This window comes from Porites lutea, chromosome 6 (assembly GCF_958299795.1).
Source record: "Porites lutea chromosome 6, jaPorLute2.1, whole genome shotgun sequence".
Classification (NCBI taxonomy): domain Eukaryota; kingdom Metazoa; phylum Cnidaria; class Anthozoa; order Scleractinia; family Poritidae; genus Porites; species Porites lutea.
The window spans coordinates 300803-321046 of NC_133206.1; the positions used below are offsets into that span (position 1 = coordinate 300803).

The 20244-nt window shown below is 41.2% G+C and overlaps 1 protein-coding gene across 1 annotated transcript; it reads right to left on the bottom strand.

Annotated features, from left to right (window-relative positions):
• Positions 1-1201: 1201 nt before the first annotated feature.
• On the bottom strand, positions 1202-8433 carry LOC140941745 (somatostatin receptor type 5-like). Its single transcript, XM_073390756.1, has 2 exons — positions 8393-8433; positions 1202-2209 (listed from the first exon to the last, which is right to left on the bottom strand). Exon 2 carries the CDS (start codon positions 2186-2188, stop codon positions 1229-1231), a length of 960 nt encoding a protein of 319 aa, XP_073246857.1. The 5' UTR covers positions 2189-2209; positions 8393-8433; the 3' UTR covers positions 1202-1228.
• Between the last annotated feature and the right edge of the window lie 11811 nt (positions 8434-20244).

The window sequence follows — 20244 nt, forward strand, 5'->3', positions numbered from 1 at the left end:
TCAGTTGTTAAATATTCCTTTATTTAGATCTGCAACTGGCCAAAGAACTCTTTATTATAGAATAGTATCTCTCTGGAACGCTCTGCCGCAAAATATCAAGTTAAGCCAATCGTTAGCGCAATTTAAGACTGATGAGAAATAGACTTCTGATGGACTCTATTTGAATTTATAAGATCACAAAACACAGCTGGCCAGTACTAAATAGTTTAATCATTAGGTATTTAATTAATCTAACTTCCTGTATTTAAATTTTTAGAGACGTAGAACCCTTTTTTTGTTTTGTTTTGTTTTATTTCATGTCATTCTATTTTGTTAAATATTTCACTGAAAAGCCCTGTGGGGACGTGAAATAAATGTTTGTATGTATGTACGTATGTATGTATGTAAATACTTGTATTCTGGGTAGAACGTATTTCGGAGAGCGCTCAATTCATTTAATTGAAGAGCATTGAAGTTGCCTGATGAGTGTGGTCCTACAATTTCGGACCATACGAAACGGCACTGTCGAAATAAATGATCGATGATTACTCCTGAGGCCTGAACTCCTGTGATTATTAATATGTATGTATGTATGTACGTATGTACGTATGTATAACTTAATATCCTGCCATTTGATAAAAGACTGGAGTACTTACAGAGTATCTTAGTTTTTAGGCACCCATCCATCTCGCGCCATATTACATCAGAGCAATGCTAACAAGGTCTAACAACATTCATAATTTAGTATAGAAAATTCCAAAACTCAGAGCAAAATTCGAAACAAAAAACCTTTTTGGTAACATTCACAATGTGAATACAAGAAAGAAAAAGCATAATTTGATTCGCCCAAAAGTTAAGACTAGTTATGGCAAGTATAGTAGTATAAGAGAAGTTTTAGGCCTAATCTCATTATAAAACGTTCGCAAGAATACATTAACGCCGATGACTGACGTCTGTGCCTTATCTCATGAATAAAACACTCGTGTGGACAAAATCCGGACTTGCCTTGACCCACTCAATGAAACAAACTGGAAACTAAAAAGATAAGACAAATCCTAGCAATAACCTTCAAAATACTTCACGACAAAGACTTTTAAATCTCTGTTATAGAATAGGATTACCAACTCCTCAATGGTACCTGAAAAATTGAACGACTCACCCCCTACAAAGGGCCACTCAAAAACTGACCAGGCCCCGCTTTTTCTTGCTTCAACCCACCCGACCCTATACTTGTTGAACAGTCTCTCATTTAAACCGCAGTTACCTTTAAGTTTGGTATCTTCTCATTACTTTGCAAGCTTGTATCTCTTCTATTTTTTGTAGAAAAGCCAAAATTTTGTACGTTATTTCGTTTAGGAGTACAGAATATCTTTTTGGCACCTTTTTTAAACATTGGCATTTTTAAAGAAAACAAAAAAGGATTAACTAGAGAATTTCCATAATGCAACACTTTCGTCGCGTATACAGCCTGAAGATTGACCGGCCGGAACATGTTTACAGTATTCAAAATTATGAATGGTAACCATGTTGAGAGGGAGGTGAGGGTTAAAATTGTCAAAGTTACGTTTAGTTTTCTTTCACGCGTGTGTTGTAGGCGTTTGGGACTGAAATACAGTAATTTGACCCAAATAATGAAATAGGCTAATCCGATAAGGAGCAGTAAAACACACACGAAAGGCATCCAAACATAAAAGGACTCAGAATTGTTTCCAAACATGAGTCTTACGAATGAGATGGCAGCAGATAGAGTCCAAAGAGCAACTGCTACCAGCGCGTACAACCATTTTTTTGTCCCATTCCTGTAGATGGCTGGACGAACTGTTGCATACAGTCTTTCGAGAGCTATCACCGTTAAAAATGCAACAGATGAAATCCCAGAAAACATGTCTAGCAGAACAACTGCATCGCCAAGGGAAGTCTGGGCCTTGAAACTCCACAGGTTATAGAATCCGCCCAAGATGTACACAAATAACGGTTCGGCAAATGCACCGACTAAGCAATCCGCTACTGCTAAGTTGATGAGAAAAAAGTGCTGAGGCCGTCTATACAGTTCACGTGATTTGACAAATACAGTGATGATAAACAAGTTTCCTGTGGCCACGAGGACAGCTTCGGTAGCAAACGTGGCACACCATACCTTTGCTCCAGAAGAGGTAATGTGATGTGTTGCCGTAGAGGGAGAGTTATGATTTGAAGTGTTGTTAGCCATTATAATCAGTTCGATTCGGTCCTGTAAGACAAGAAATGAGGATTAGCTAGTATTAATATAAAGTAATGGAGCAAAAACACTATGTTGATTGAAGCTATAACAATGAGCCCCATAGCTAATTAAAGTTTGTCTATTTGGTCTAATGAGATCTTAATAGTACAAGGGGAGAGTGGGGGTGGTTGCAGCCCCTCTCTGAGGTTTTTCTTAGTTTTTCCCTAGACGATAAAACATCAGCACCTGACTTTTTCAGTAGCTGTTCGTTTATCCCTCGCACGCATTTTGAGACAAGTTTAGTGATGATCATTTGCTATGGTTACGAGATATGTTGTCATAAGTAGTAAGTGGTCAAGCCATTTTTGAGTGAGAATGCTTGTTTTTTTAGCTAACTTTTTTTTAACTTCTTTGTGGATAAAATGATGCAAAATGCTTATTTATGTGTTATTCTACATGTCAAGCACAAAACAATTACCATTTCATGCGGATTTAACGTGAGTTCTAATTCTTGGTAAAATCCAAGATGACGACCATAGTTGGTGACGTCACAGGCCTCCAGCAGCGCCACCACCCATAAAATACACCTCATCTTGTTGAGAAGATGAAAGGCTTTCCACTGAAGGCAAAATCGTTTCGAAATACTGCAACATATCAAAAACTCTAGGGAGGGGTTCCATCAAACCGCCACTTGTACCCTTGTGGGGGTATGAATTTGCTTGTACGACCGAGGGTTAATGTATTATTTTCTCAGCAATTGCTATGACTTTTAACATCTGTGAAGTGTCTTCGCAGGGATGATTATCTTCAAATTGGAAAGTGGGATTGAGCGCCTGAATTTCCGCTAATAGATCTAGTCAGAAGTTGGCAGTTAACTGAGCTCGCGTTGAGAATGTTTTCGGTGAAACGCTATTTACGTTTTCTCGTATTAATATCCTCAGTCAGTTCTCACTGGTTTCTTTTCTGTAAAGAGCCCAACAAACTTAATGAGAAATAAATGCTTTATTTAGTTGGTTGCAGAATGTAACAGCAGTTGAAGGCGCTTGAAGCCTTGGATATATTTCCGCTAGTGGATCTGCTAAACAAAACATGAAAACTAACAAAAATTTTGGCAGAATTCTGACATTTTTTAATTTTGTGCTGATACCAGAATCAAATTTAATGTGCTGTGTTCTCCGCTTAAGTACATCCTTATGCAAAGGCAATCCTGCATTTTTGTTTTTCTAGCTCTATAATCTTTTTTATTCAATAAATTTTGATGTCTTGACGGCTTACTCTTCCCTGCATCAAACCAGTTTAGTTTTCTTATTTGTAGGTCACGTGATTTGAATACGACTTTTGTTTTAAATTTTTTCAATTATCATGAAACTTATGTACCTTGATTAAATATCACCATATTATAATGATGATTTCGAAATGTGATTTATTTTTCTGTTGCATTTATATCACTAATCAGCCTAGTTTTAGTTCCTTACTGAAAATTTCCCACTTACTTCTTATTCAAACAGATTACAATGAATAGAAGAAAATGGAAAAGGAATATTTTACACAACCCGGGGTTAGCTCATTAGCTCAAGAAAACTGATACCCTGCACGGCCGACGTAATTATATTTCATGCTTCGCTTTTTTTGGTTGTAAGAACTATTAAGCAATGGAAAACGTTCTCCGTGTTTGCATAGACAGATTTAAACACTAGAGGTTGTTAGGAGAATTCTCGATGGTTATGTCAAACCGAGACGAAGTCAAGGGTTTACTTAACTGTCGAGAATTCTCCCAACCCCTCGGGTGAACTAAAAAATAAAATGGCGTTCACGGCTATCCGAAGACTAAATCGCTGAATTTCTAACACACTGAACGGAAGAAATGCAAGAATACGCAAAGTAGTAGGTCAATAACCAGAGTTTAATACCATCAACTGACGTGATACAACTCACTTTGACCCTGAAGATAACTACCGGACAGGTTGTCGAAACGTCAGTCACTGTCAACAACAACAGTCCTATTCAGGACTACGTTCACCTTAGTGTCCCCAATTAGCTGTCTTATATTTTGCACAGCAAATACATTTGACGCTTAAATAAAGTTCTTATGTTATGTTACGTTACTGTAATATATGTTAGTTACAAGCTTCATTGTTGCTAAGACCCCTTTGCCCGAGCACTTGCTCTGATTATCTTGCCTTGACCGAGTTGATTATCTTGCCTTGACCGCGTCTTGACTCGTCTGGGTGAGCCAAACTGTTTCTAGGGAAAAAGCTGCCTGGCTAGGGGGGGTAGCCCTTCTTTCGGAGCCAGCTTTTTATTTCTCATGTTAACGGTTCGCCACGTTTTGTAATTATATAGATGAAACGTTAACTCGCCCCCCAGGGTAGCTTGGGTAGCCGCCGAATGACCCGCCTTCAACGAAACAACTGACTTTTTTCATATAAACGGGGCCCAAAGAGCAAACCGGTACCAAGTAAGTAGGTAGTGAAAAGCTTGCCGGGGAGTACACCACCTCTGCTAATGGCTCCTTTTGTAAATATAAAACGAGCTTTACTATATTCCATGAAGTACTGTGGCAGCTGGCCTTGCAAACGCGCCTTTCAAATCCCAAACATAACTTAAAGGGGGACCAGTAGGATGCGAGGCCCTACCAATGTGACGAGAGGGAGTATGGCAAGAAAGCTTGAGAAAACCATGAACGAGTCACTGTTAACGCTTCCAGTGTTACGAAAAGAGGCCGTGGATATTCGCGCTAAAGGCCAGATACTTAAACAATAATTTCAAGGACATGAAACAACCAAGTTCAAGTACAAGCGGCAGACTGACGGCAAACAATGTGGTGCGTTATACTTGTGTTTGTAAATCCCAAAAGTGATTTTATACGAGACAAGGTCTCTTGGCGGAGTCAGCAAACGTGTTACCCAACGAGGTGTATTGAAACATGACTGTAATATAGCGAGGAAAGCCTAAACAAGATTGAACATTTTCTCGCAGTCGACCAAGTCAAAGTGTTGTTTTGCAAATTCCTGCATTTGTGTAGCCTGCGAGCAAGCTCTCCTCTTTGGGCGAGCGAAGCGAGTATCACGAGAACGCGCGAGCGAGCGGCGAAGTCGCGAGGGGCAGCTTGCTCGAAGGCTAGCATTTGTGTAACTACTTTATCAAAAACTGTTGCTGTTCTTAGTTATCTTTAAAGATTGTGCATTTTGCGTTTAGATGACTTAATGCCGAGTTATAAGCGGGCTGTGCCGAGTACTTACTTGTTGTCGTTGACCGGCATTTCTTTGTTTCGTTTCTCTTGTCACGCTTTAAAAAGAACAAGATTGTAGGAAAAAAACTCGGCGAAGTTTGTTTTTTCACTGAGTTGTGTCTCAATATATGTAAATATTATAAAACTGATAAACAATTCTTAACGGAAACATACAAGAATGAAATATTTATCTAGTGTCTGTAAATTTTGATATGGAAAACAGCGCTGAAAGTCACAATTGTCATTTGCATACAGCTTTCCCTTTAACTCCCTCCGCTGGACTTTTTAAACAAGGAACTTATGAAAATGAACACCTAGATTTCACAAAAAGAACGTTCAGATCTGGCACTCATATTTTACCAATCACTCTGTAAAGACCATGCATTAGTCCTTTATAACTGTGCCGTAAAGAGAATAAGCGCCTTTGCAGTTGAATCTGGAGAATGATTACCACCTGTACATCAGGATGGTTGATATGATAGAACAGCTGTCCACCCTCTACTATTCACAGATAAACAGAACTCGTGAAATAGGCCGGATTTTTCTTTTAAAAAAGATCTCACAAACGAGAAAAGCTTTCTGAGAGAAATGTCACGTGACTACAGTGCAAGAATTGATAAACGAACTTGGCGGCGATGAAACGAAAAGCCAGCCCTGCTGATGATTTTGCTACTTTATATACTGTGGAGGATGGAGAAAAAACCGACAGATAGTGGATAAATCAAAGAACCAAAAAAAAGGAATGTATGAACACCGTTTACAGCATTCAGTAGCAGCCAAAGATTTGCACATGCGTCATCGCGACACCATTGTTTCCCTCACACAAAATAGGAAACAGTTGTTGTGGAAAGAGATATTTCTAAAAATAAGACAAGCAAATATATAAATAAAGCTTAGTAAATGTTCAGAAAAAAAAGGAACGAAAATGGAATAAACGAGGAGGAGGGAAAATGAAAGGCAAAAGTCGAGGGGGGCGTGAGACTTTGTTGTCCAAATTTTGCTTCTGCGCATGCCACAACTTTTGGGAGAATTTTTCGACATACCAGATATCGTTTCAAGTACAGTTAAGCCTCTATTAAGCGGACACCTTCGGGACCTTCCCAAGTGTCCTCTTAATAGAGGGAGTCCACTTAATAAAGGTTTGTAAAAATTAATATTCAACGCTTACTTTACTGTGATAAAGTTGCATGTTGTTAAGGAAGCTAAGGAAGCTGTATTGTTTCTGTATAAGACTTTTAAGTGAACTTTCATCGCAGATGACAATCATACGGCCGGATATCGATGTAATCTACAGTTTACTGACAGCTAAATGTATTAATTTATCTTTATTAATCGACTACAGTACGTATTTCAAGAACGTAAGCCCCCCCCTAAAAAAAATTTTTTTCGGCCCTTCGGGCCTCAGCTTGGTCCAAACGTAAGGGGGGAGCGGGCCCCCCGGGCCCCTCCCCTGGATCCGACACTGCTACTGTCAATTCAGTCTAGTTCAGTTTTTTCTTACAATGGAAATTAGCCAAATACAATTAATTTTAGTGTCCGCGTTCGCTTAATAAAGGTGTCCGACTTAATTGGGGGTAGTAATAAAGCTTTTGGTTCTTTTTGCTCAGATATTGAGCAGAAAATGGCTTGACTTGCTTCAAACGGCGTTTGTCGGTTTGCTTTTTTTGCCGTGAGTTGACTTTCTTGGTGGCGAATAAAAAAGCGAATTATTTAATTAATCGCAAAAGTTTGTAAATGATGAGGAACGCAGCATGGATTATTATCATCATTTGCAGGGATTGTGGATTTGGATGGTGACTAGCGAGCAAAGAATACCGCAGTTAAATTGGAATCTGATTGTCGTTCTTACCTTTAGACATTTGGAGTGTGAGTAAATCAATTCAATTAGAACCGCTATCCGTTCGTGAGTGGACACTGGTTTTTTTTTAACAGCCAAGGGACCTAACTTCCTGCTAATTTATGATCTGGTAATTTGCCAGAGAAGAAGAAAAGTTTGAAAGCATCAAAGCATCTGTTTTCAGGTTACGTGGCTTTGTCCATCTTGACCGCATATTGATAAACAAATACTCAATATTGAGCAATGTAAAATAAAAAGGACCGCACAGATTCAGTCTAGCCGCCGCGGTAAGCTAACAGTATTATGATTATAAGGGAAGCACACAGTATTTATTAAAATTATGTGGATCTGTTACCCCAACATGTAAATAACATTGTAATGCAATAAACGCTTGAAATTTATGAGAGATTGCTAACTTACATGCTGGGGAGAGATGTCTAGAGGTTCAAGAACGAACTGTTGTAAATCCGTGAAAATTACAGAGCTAGAATTATGATCATGAGTAACTTAATCTAATAAAAAGGGCAGATATTTATCTATTTTTGCTTGTTACATGCACAGACAAGGAGCGGATCATAGTACTTTATAAAATCTAAACCTTCCTATATGCTCCACGAGAAGCGCGTGTGACGCCGTATAGTAAAATGTTTTTTCTTTTTTTTTTGTCTCATTCGTTACGATTAATTTGAAAGAACTGATCTGAAAGAACTGTTATAGATTGTACTATAAGTCGCATTTAAATTTGGGACAGTTTTTAGAAACATTACTTGTGTGGGTTATAATCAGATCAGTAGAGTACAGCTTTGGAAATTAGATAATCACTTAATTTTAATCTTAGGCACCGTTAATTTTAACTTTATCAGAGAATATAATACGTCTTTGTATTGCTTTAGTACGGTCTACAAAATAACTTCTAGAATAAAACGTAAAGAAAATGACGAACAAGGTACCATAGAATTTATTACTTTTCTGCGGGAAATAGAACGCTTGTTGTTAATTTTTATAATGAAATGGCGAGTGTTTTGTTTTTGTTTCGGGCTCTCGTTGCTACCTCAAAGTCAAAATCTATCCTTCTTGCCCCGACTAATTGAAAATCTCCTGTTTAATTTACCTTTTTACAGAATAAGCTAGCCATTATTCTTACCTTTGCCCTTGGTTCAGCTACAAGCGTACACACAGTTATTTCCTACATGACAGCTCTTCTTCGTATTAAATTAACTCATGAATAATTTAAATTGCGCTCCGTAGGTCTTACTCGGGAATGCTTTTAACGAACAGAACTATCTCCAGTTTCACAATAACGCCAAATTCAATGTCCATATCTTCGTCAAATCTTCCTGTTTTTACAAAGCAATGAATCAGGCGCCTTTTTCAAATAATTGTCTTTACAAAAATAAGATGGTAAGTAAATGGATACCTGAATGAGGTTTGTGATTATAACTGAAGTTTTGCGTGCGGGCATTACAGGTTGAGTTACTTCAAGCAGGTGATTCGCGTCCATTACCCATTTGCACATCAACCATAATACACCTTGCTTACCTCCAAAATTTTGCATAAACATTGTTTTTAATTTCTCTTGGGTTTTACAGTCTTCTCGGGAAAATTAATTTGCTTAGGCAAAATTTTGGGGGGCAAACAAAGTGTATTGTGGGAGATATCCAATTGGCGAATAGTTTTGTTCTTATTATTTAAAATTTGGATGGACGGCATATCATATTCAGTATACCACAGGGATCCCATACAATGGTTTTGCCGTATAAGAGGAGCAAGGTCCGTTTTAATGTACGGGACTTACTTAAACGATGTAAAGCAAAGTATTACACTTGTGCACAGGTGCACGACCTTAATGGAATAAGCCCATGCCACATCAGTGGTGGAACGAAGTGCGCAAGCTTTGTGGGTCCAAGAAACAGAATTCAAGTTTGTTTTCCTCTCTTAACATGCCAAGTACTCTGCCTTTACTGACCCCCTCCCTCTAAGATCGCTAATGCCATCATGTCGCTCTTTTGGAACCGTTACAATCCTATGAACCCTTGGAGTCTACGGCTGTTTCTTTGCCTTTGGAAGAGAACCCAGAGTTCCTTGAGTTGCCATCTCAGCGGGTGTATAATAATCTGAAATATCTAAACAAGCACAAAGCTCTTGGCCCGGATGGAATGTTAAACCTGGTTGCTAAAGGAGTACGCAGAACTCCTAGCGCAACCTGTCGGTGTCATTTTGAATTCTTCATTCATGGAACAAAAGTTACCCTCTGTGGGGAAGTTTGTGGATATAACCCCTCTTTCAAAGGTCAAGCAAGTCTTAGACCCTAAGAAAGAGCTTTGACCGATTTCTCTAACTTCAGCCTTCTCTAAAATTGCTGAGGATTTTTTAGTCTCTGACTGCATCAAACAGGCTTTCAAGAGAGTGGTCGATCTAAATCAGTTTGGCAACATATCTGGTTCTTCCACTGTGCTGGCACTTATTACTATGGTGTATAAGTGGCTTGAAGCAACAGATGGCCCAGGTGCTACAGTCCGGGTATTCCTTTCCGACCACTGCAAAGCTTTTGATTTAATAGATCATAGTTTCTTAGTCACGAAATTGAAACAGATCAAGGTTCCTAATATTAGCATCAATTGGATTATCGACTTCGTTTCAGACAGATCCCAGAGAGTTAAACTCAACAAAACTGTCTCTCCGAGTGGGGTAAAGTACCACCTGGAGTGCTCCAGGGGACCAAGTTGGCCCCTGGGCTTGACTTGACTTGTCTGTCCCCAGCATCTTCAACATGTGGAAATACGTTGATGACACCACGGTATCGGAGACCATACCCAAAGATCATCAGCTAGAGCCTGGCCCAAGATCTTGTGGACCTAATACATGACTGGCCTAAACATAAATCTGTTTGAGGTAAACTGCGACAAGACAAGGAACTTACCATTGTAGTAACATGAAGTACTAACTGACCGCTGACCGGCGGTAGAGCTGTCATTCGAGTGAGCTGTATGAATCTATCGTATTAAAGTATGTTGTGTTGATGCTGTCGTCTCTGTACCTCTTCGGACTCAACATGGTGTCAGAAGCGTGACCTTCCTACTAGCCTACAGTTGCGGAGATCAAACCAATCGGAGAAACGGATCAAATACTGAGACGAATTGACCGGTCAAACTTCACGCGGATCCTACGCACGTGGTTCAAAACAAGATGGCGGAAAGCATGCCATTCGCCAAACCACCGGAACCGCTGGAAATTTCGATGGGAAATCCTGCTCACTCGTGGGGAAAATGGAAACAAAAATTCGAAATTTACCTCAAGGCAATTGGAGCTTCAAAGAAACCCGATGAAATGAAAGTGGGGCTGCTATTAAACCACATCGGCGAGCCGTGTTTGGAAATTTACTCGAATTTCACCTACCTACCTGAGCGTGACGACCCCGCGGGAGGAGAAGAGAAACTTCCAGCCGAAGACTCCGACAACTACGCGACCGTTGTGGCAAAGTTTGATGAATACTTTCAAAAACGGGACCCTCAACTCATGCTGCGAGAGAAATTTTGGCTTCACCTTAAACGAGAGCCCACACAGACCTTTGATTCGTGGGTGGTGACTGTCAAGGAAAGAGCCGCCGAGTGCAAGTTCCCAGCCGATTTCTATGAGCAAGCAGTTAGAGACAAACTTACCTTTTCCTGCAAGGAAGACAATTACAAGCTAAAACTCTATGACGAGGGAGCAGCCCTTTCACTCGAAAAGGCCGTGAAAATCCTGTCTTTGAAGGAAGCAACAAAACGTGAGTTACACGAATCAAAAACCGCAGAGATTGAGAGCGTCACACCGCGAGGGAACAGGCAAGACCCTCATGCTGGTCAAGATACAGAGCAAAGGAACCAGCGAGACTTCAAGAGGAAGCCCTTCCAAACAAGTGGCCGGAACTGTGGGTATTGCAACCGCCGACACCCCCCTGGCAAGAAGAACTGCCCAGCGGCAGATACACGATGCAGCAAGTGCAACAAAATGGGACATTTCCCTATCATATGCAAGAGTGTACCTCCAAGGACGGTCAACGAAGTTCTTGAAACCGAGGATAACTTTAGCCTCACATTTGTGGGAGGGGTTTATACACCCACTAGTCCAAACACCTCCAAGGCCGAACCAGCAATAAACTCTCAAACCAGTAGGTCCGACCCTGGATGGCATGTCAACCTCAAGATTCAAGACCAAGAGACGCTGGCATGGTGCATCGACACAGGAGCACAAGTGTCTGTGATGCCTGAGCACATCTACAAGTCTTCATATGGAACACTTTCAAAATCTGACAGAGAACTTGTCGGAGCAGGGGATGTTCCTTTAAAGACCCTTGGATGTGCAGTCATGAACCTCCAACAAGACGAAACAGTCATTAAAGAACGAGTGTACGTAGTCAGTGGGGCATCCAAGTTGCTTCTGGGGATACCCGCCATCCGAAGTCTTGGTCTTATCCATGAAATCCCTGGGACATACAGTGTTAAAGCTGTCCATCAAATGCCTGATAGCCATCCACTCCACTCAGGGACCAAGGAGGACATTGTCAAGCAGTACCCATCACTTTTTCAAGGCCTTGGCAAATTGGAGGGTGAGCATACAATTCAATTGAAGGAAGGGGCCACACCCTTTTGTTTGACCACTCCCAGGCGAGTACCACTGCCACTAATGAAGCAAGTGCAAGAGGAGATCAAGCGTATGGAACAACTGGACGTTATTGAACCAGTGGATGAGCCGACAGAATGGTGTTCACCGATTGTGGTAGTGCCAAAGGCCGATGGCAGGGTGCGGATATGTGTTGATCTTACCAGGCTTAACCAAGCGGTCCGCCGAGAAGTCTATCAAATGCCAACAGTTGAAGAGACCCTGGGAAGCCTAACAGAAGGCTCAGTATTCTCCAAACTTGATGCCAACTCAGGGTTTCATCAGATAGTCCTAAACCCAGAAAGTGCCAAGCTAACTACCTTTATCACGCCCTTCGGCCGTTACATGTTCAAGCGTCTTCCCTTCGGCATATCCTCAGCCCCAGAACATTTCCAAAAGAGGATGGACAAAGAACTCTCTGGAATAGTAGGGGTCAAGTGCCGCATGGATGATATTCTAATCATCGGGAAAGACCAAGCGGAACATGACAAACGACTTAAGCAAGTCCTTGACAGGCTAGTCGAGAGGAAACTCACACTCAACCTCGAGAAGTGTTTATTTTCTCAATCCAGGTTGCAATACTTGGGCCAAATCATTGACAGTGATGGAATCAGGAAAGATCCCTCCAAGATCAAAGCCATCACCGACATGGCAGAACCCCAGAACATTGCAGACCTGAGACGTTTCCTGGGTTTGGTCAACCACCTTATGAAGTTCTGCCCAAATCTGGCTGAGACGACGAAACCCTTAAGAGACTTGCTCAAGAAGGAGAACGCGTGGGTGTGGGGCACAGCCCAACAAGAAGCCTTCCGACAGCTGAAAGTAGACATGGCATCCGACCAAGTTCTTGCACTGTACGATCCAGAGAAGGAGACCGTGGTCTCATCTGATGCCAGCAGTTTTGGACTTGGTGCGGTCCTCGTGCAGAAGCAGCCGTCCGGTGAAATGAGGCCAGTGGCTTATGCTAGCAGATCAATGACCGAGACAGAGCGTCGTTATGCCCAGATCGAAAAAGAGGCCTTGGCTATCACATGGGCACTTGAACACTGGGCTGAATTCTTGATCGGAATGAGATTTAAAGTGGAAACCGATCACAAGCCATTGATTCCATTGTTTTCCACAAAGCTGATTGACGAGCTACCAGTACGCATACAACGCTTCAGGATGAGACTCATGAGATTTGACTTTGCCATCGCACATGTTCCTGGTAAACTCTTGTACACAGCTGATTCATTGTCTCGATCCCCCCAGGAGGGTAAAGCCCAGGAGCCTAAGTCATGGAACGACCTACATGACGAAGTCGAGTGCTATGTGAATGCTGTATTGGTAACCCTACCTGCCTCCGACCAGCGATTAGATGAGATACGTTCTGAGTTGAAGAGTGATGACACACTTAAAACTGTGATGCAGTATGTGCAGAATGGATGGCCTGAAGAGAAACGAAGAGTCCACGGGCCAATAGCTAAATACTGGAGTGAACGTGGCAACATCTCCCTCCACGACGGCCTGCTCCTGAGAGGACGACGAATCATTATTCCTCCGAGGCTGCGGGCAGATGTATTAAGGCGTCTTCATGATGGTCATCAAGGAATTACCAAAACACGTGCAAATGCGGCCTCCTCAGTGTGGTGGCCTGGAATCTCCCAAGACATCACAAGAGTCGTGCAGAATTGCGCCATGTGCGAGAAATATCGCAGAGAACGCATTGAGCCAATGAAAGGTACTGAGTTTCCAGAACGACCGTGGAGCAGAGTTGGCGTAGACTTCTTTCAGCACAAGGATAAACATTACCTCCTAGCCGTAGATTACTTTTCAAGAGATGTAGAGATAAGTCAAGTGTCCAAGAATGTAAACTCTGCCCAGACTATCCTGCAACTTAAGAAGATCTTCAGTCGACATGGGATTCCAGACATCTTATTTAGCGACAATGGCCCCCAGTTTGATTCACATGAGTTCACTAACTTTTCCACAGACTGGCAGTTTCAACACATAACATCGTCTCCAAGATACCCCCAGTCCAACGGTGAAGTGGAAAGGGCGGTCCAAACTATGAAGGCGGTCTTGAATAAGAGTAATGACGAATACTTGGCTCTCCTGAATTACAGAGATACTCCATTGCACCACGGTTACTCTCCAGCACAATTGAGCATGGGTCGGAAACTTCGTACAAGAGTCCCCTGTCACCCGGAGGAGCTAAAGCCAGAGATCCCAGACCGTGATCACATCAGAAGGAAAGAGAAGGAGTACCGAGCTAAGATGAAATTCGATTATGACCATAGACACAAAGTAGTAGAGGGAAAGGAACTGTCACCCGGTGACCGCATTTGGATCCCCGATTTAAAAGAGGAAGGAACAGTGATTAAGCCACACGAGAGTCCAAGATCTGTAATCATACAGACCCAAAACGGACGAGTGAGAAGAAACCGCCGGATGACAAGAAGAGTTCTGGTGGGAAGTTCTCCGGTCCCACCCCAGAATGAAGACTATGAGAATCATGAGCCGATACCAACAAGAGAGAGGAACCCAGACGTATCCTCAGCTCCTAGAGCCAGCCAAGAAGATTATGTAGAACTACCTGTCCCTGGGGACCAACCAGCAGTGGACAAGCCCTTGCAGCCTGAACCGATGCTGACACGCCTTAGACCTAGAGGAGCTCTAAGAAGACCGGACAGACTTATCGAACAATGCTAAGATTAGTTTCACTTTAGGACACTGGAGAACTGCGTTGTCCTTATTGACATTTAGTTAACTTAAAAAAAAAAAAGGAAGATGTAGTAACATGAAGTACTAACTGACCGCTGACCGGCGGTAGAGCTGTCATTCGAGTGAGCTGTATGAATCTATCGTATTAAAGTATGTTGTGTTGATGCTGTCGTCTCTGTACCTCTTCGGACTCAACAACCATCAGTTCCAGTCGTCAATGTCCACTGTTCCCATGGACATGGAAATTCTATCGAATCAGTTCAGTGCGCAAAGCTACTATACTTGGCGTTTTGATCTATTCTAACTTAACTTGGAACGACCAAGAACCATAATGGGACAGAAACGAGAACGCCCAGTCTATTGAGCCCTTGGGATATGTGAATTTCACCAAAGTTATTTCAGGACCAATTAAACGCTTGAGCCATTGGCTCTTGAAACGACCACATTGAGCCCGAAACCGTAAAGAAAGTATCTCGAAAACTCTCGGCTTTCTTGTCCAACGGAAACGTGCAAAGGTCTCTTCTGACGATCTCGTAGAGTACTACTGCGCATGTATTAGATCATCCTTAGATTATCCACGCCCAGTTTTTCATTATGCGTTACCCAAGTACCTGACTTACCTGCATTTCGAACTTGAGAGAGTTCAAAAGAGAGCCCTCTCGTGTATCTTCCCTGGGATTTCTTCCAACGACGCTTTAAGTATCGCTGGCATCGACTGCATGAGAGTCCATCCACCAATCAGCTTTTTTAATCAGTTGTTAACAGACCATCCAATAAGATTCATAGTTTGTTACCAAAAAAGTGCCGCAGGCCAACTTATAATTTAAGGAGACACAAGGTTTTCGACCTACTCAAAACTAAAACAAAGAGATTTGCGGACGCATATCAACAATATGGACAAATTAGAATATTTGGAGAATCAGAGTAGAAGAAACAACATCAGAATTGATGGGATCTTAGAAGAAGAAAACGAATCGTGGGACACTACAGAGGAAAAAGTCAAACAAGTTCTAGCGGAGAAGCTCAACCTTGAAGAAGCGCTCCTCATCGAACGTGCTCATCGATCGTGTCGGTAGGGTTGTTTCTGGCCCTAGAAGACGCCCTTGCACAATTGTGTGCAAGCTTCGAGATTTTAAGCAAAAGGAGCAAATATTGAAGATGACAAGAAGAATTAAACCTGTCGGTTTATACGTAATTGAAGACCTTGCTAAAGAGACCCTAGATAAGCGTGAAGAGCAGAGACTCAAGCTGGAGGAAGCAAAGCGGAATGGAAAAGTAACGTACTTTGTATTGGACAAGTTGATTGTAAAGGACAGACGTGGTTAAATCAGATAAGTTAATTAGTTACTTTACTGCTAACTTAAAATGACAGTGACACAATACTCGCTATCACATGTACTGCCCTTTAATCATTTAGACGATTCTAGCTTTTCTCTGGCGCTATATGAACTTCAGAATGGTCCTGTTCACTTTGATCCTGGTAGATTTTCTAGCTTACGTTACAATCCAATTTTTTCAAACTCAAACGCTTCTTTGACACAGTCTGGCAGTCTTGATCCTGACATGAGATGAGACACCCTGCTACTATTTTATTGAAAATCAATTTAACGAAATGCTCAGACGCGAAAATTATTCTGATGCCGATCTCTCTCCCCTACATCTTAATATTCGTAGTCTTCCTCGTAATTTAGTAAAGCTGACTGACTATCTATCATGCTTAAACATAAAATTTTCTGTAATCGGAATTTCTGAGACCTGGCTAAACGATTCTCTCTCATTCGGTCGATATTAGTGGTTTCAAATTTCTTCACAAGTATAGGCAAAATAGAACTGGAGGTGGGGTGGGTTTTCAAACGATCTAGAGTTCAAGCTTCGAGGAGATTTGTCCCTCCATAATGTTGATATTGTAGAATCGCTGTTCATTGAATTAATAAGACCTCGAGAAAAAAATATAATTGTTGCTATTGTTTACAGACCGCCAAATCACAGACTCGACGATTACAACTGAACACGATATCCACTGTAGGCTGTCATAACACAGATAAAATACTAGGGTGGCTCGAAAGGGTTTTCATGTTTTACAGACAGGGTTTTATGAGCGTATCTTAAAATAATTATCATCCATATACCCCAACAAAGTTTGCTTCAAAAATCAGACTGATTAATAACTACAGATATCGAGCAAAGAATGAGAAATATTTGTCTCGCAAAAGCAAAATACCGACGATAGAAGTTACATTTTTTCAGAATTGTCAGACAACAAGATCACTCTTGAGAGATGGAAACCGCGCGTTAAAAGAGACGAGATCAACGAAAACGGCCTGCTTTTTCTTGTTTAAGATTATCTCTTTGCTCAAATCTTTCTCTCTTACAGTGTGTGTGTTGAAATAGAGTTTATTACTAAAATATATCGCTGGAGTTCATCCATCGCATGGAAAGCAAGTTTCATTTTGACTAGTATTTTGATGAAGTATTAACACGGGAAGTACCCAAAATGCGCTTGGTGGAAACATCTTAAAGAAACCTCGGTTGTTTTAAATAGTTACAGCGTATGTCAGACTGGCTAAAGTAGTGTATTTAATTCCAAATCACTAGTGCATAGAAAATGACACTATAGCAGTCACAAATAACTCAGCCTTTGTTTCAAGAATAGTTGTTCGAATGTACTTAAAAACGCAATACACTGAGTTTTTCTTAAACCAGGTGTAGGAGGGTGAAACCGCTGAAAAGGCTACGGACAAATTGGTACCAGATATGTCTGGACGCGGCGAAACCCTCACTACCAAGTTGGAGAGCAAAGAATGAACTCCGTACATCGATCACAAAAAATTGCTGTGAAATACCAACTCAGGGATGTTTGAAAAATCACGATTTCTTAAACGTAATAGTCAAGGAATGTGAGAAAGAAATTCAATCTTACCTTCGACGTGTATTAGTCCAGAAACAGAGCTACGGCAACTTTGCAGGTATGCGCGTGAAAACATTGTTCAAACAATTATTCTTTACTTGTTTTATTTATGTTGTGGTGTTTTAATTATGCCAAAATTTTTATTGTGCCTTCCTAATTAAACGACAAGCGGACCCAAGGGATCCATTATCAATGCCTATGTACAATAGAGCAGGGATTATCGGATTCTGTTGTACAACTGGTTGATGACCAGTACCAAATCTCAAAATATTAAAAGAAAATTAACTCATCATATATCTAAATTTTGAGTATTAGAAGAAAGTTTTATTATGACAATAGTTTGTCGAGGAGAAAATCTGAGATGATCTCAATTTCCGACCGGATCAGAGACTCGAATCGTGACTAAAGTTTGTTGTCGCTGCTACTGAAGTATTTTTCCTCTTGTCAGTAAAACAATTGATTTTCGAATTAATCATAGCCTTAGCAAAATTGTCAAATCTGATTGGCCATCAACGGTAATAGAACAGTACGCCTCAGGGTGTCTGTAAAACGAGGACCGGATACCTGCGGACGGCAGATGAGGATGGGAAAATGAGGATAGAAAAATGCGGATAACAAAAAAGTAAGAAGAAAAAAAAAAACGAGAAATGCGGATAAAACAAACAAACAATTAAGGAAAGAAATCTTTCTTTCAAGCAGCTGTCACATGGTTGGACCCTTCACTTACATACAGAACGTGATGTGCGTGCCATGTTGGTGTTATGAGAACAATCATTGCGTGAACCTTTCGAATCTTTGCCAGACAGCGACATATCATTGAGAAAGGAGAAAAACTGTAACCTCTAAGGTTCGACCAAGTGATCTGAAAGGCATCCGTCCCTTGCGCAAATGGGTTTGGAAACCAGCTGATATAGATCTGAAGCTGAGTATTCATGCGATCTGCAAACAGATCTATTGTCAGGGGAACCCACTGATGATTTAGTGACTGGAAAACGGTGCTATTTGGTTTCCAGTTGCTTGAATCCCGGAAATTTCTTGACTGCCAATCTGCTTCGTGGTTCAAATCCTCAGGCAGAAATTCTGCAGTCACTGTTATCTGCTTGTTTAATGCATAGTCCCACAGTTCCTGGGCTGTCCCTAGCAATAAAAGGGATCGCGTTTCTCCCCATCTTCAACAAGTAAGCCACTGCAGTCCTGTTATCAACACACATACATACTTTTTTTAAGGTATCATAAAAAATAAACGATACAAATAATACCCTAAAAAGGAATTTTAAGAGGTTGTCCCTATGTAAATAAACTTCCAAAAATAAAAATTAAAAATATATGCTTATGAATAAAATCTAAGATCTAAGATGAATAAAAACCTAAGAAATACGCATGTACGATTTAAGAGCTATTTTAAAACGTCTTAAATTTCCTATCTCAACAACACTGGCGGGCAGGTCATTCCATTCATGAATAATTTTAACAAAGAAAGAGTATTTATAATAATTGCAGTTAGCCGATTTAACTTGCAGTTTGTAGTTGTGATTGGACCTGGTACGTTTTGAAGCGAACTCAAAAAAATCGGAAAAACAAAGGCTATTCAATCCGAATACAAGTTTATAGCATTCAATCAAAGAAAAATATAGCCTTCTATCAGTCAACTGCGACCACCGTAACATTTCGCGGCGATCTTCGTATGACATCTCTCCCCTTCGCTGACCTAAGGCCAATCGAGAAGCTCTTCTCTGAACTTTCTCTAAGAGAACAATATTCTTAACTAGCTAAGGGCACCATACAGGGGAAGCGTACTCGAGGATTGGTCTCACAAGAGCCTTGTACAGTGTGGAAAAGATTTCCTTGTTTACAGAACCGATTGTTCGCTTGATTAGACCAAGAACTTTATTGGCCTTATTGACAACCTCAACAACGTGTAAAGACCACGAGAGGTCATGCGAGATTGTGATGCCGAGGTCCTTTACAGTACTCACTGAGCTTAGACGTTCTCTAAGCAGGACGAGGGAGTAATGTGGGACAGATTTATCACGATTATGTGTAACTTGCATAATTTCACATTTCTTCGCATTGAAGTTTAACTTCCAGACCTCAGACCAATTTCTAAGGTGGAATAAGTCGGACTGAAGGATGCTTGTGTCTCTAGCTATGTCGGAGATTTCTCTGTAAACCTTGGTATCATCTGCATACAGTTTAACCGTTGATGAAATACCTGACGAGATGTCATTCACGTATAAAATGAATAAGGCGGGTCCGAGGATTGTTCCTTGGGGTACTCCAGATAAAACTGGAGACCAGGACGAGCAAGTACCACGCAGGACGACGCGTTGCATCCGACCGGTTAAAAAATTACGAAACCACTGGAGAGCACTGCCGTCGATACCGTGACGCTCAAGCTTGCAAAGAAGACGCTCATGCGGTACGCTGTCAAATGCCTTGGAAAAATCCAAAAAGGCGATGTCAGTTGGCTTTCTGTTGTTGCGTGATTTCGCCCAATCGTCGTAACAAGAAAGAAGCTCCGAAAGCGTTGATCGGCCCTTCATGTAAGCGAACTGGCTCGGGTTGAGGATATTTATGTTTCGCCAAAAATCCATCACTCGAGACTTAACTATTTTCTCCGCGATCTTGCACACTATTGATGTTAATGAGATCTGGCGATAATTATTCATTACTACCCTTCGCACAGCGCGCAAATCGCGAATGAAAACACAACGACATAAATGGAGTGTGACTCTTGCTGGGTG

Excerpts from the sequence above, each read along its gene's own strand:
- LOC140941745 (XM_073390756.1), bottom strand. The coding sequence starts at position 2,188 with ATGGCTAACAACACTTCAAATCATAACTCTCCCTCTACGGCAACACAT.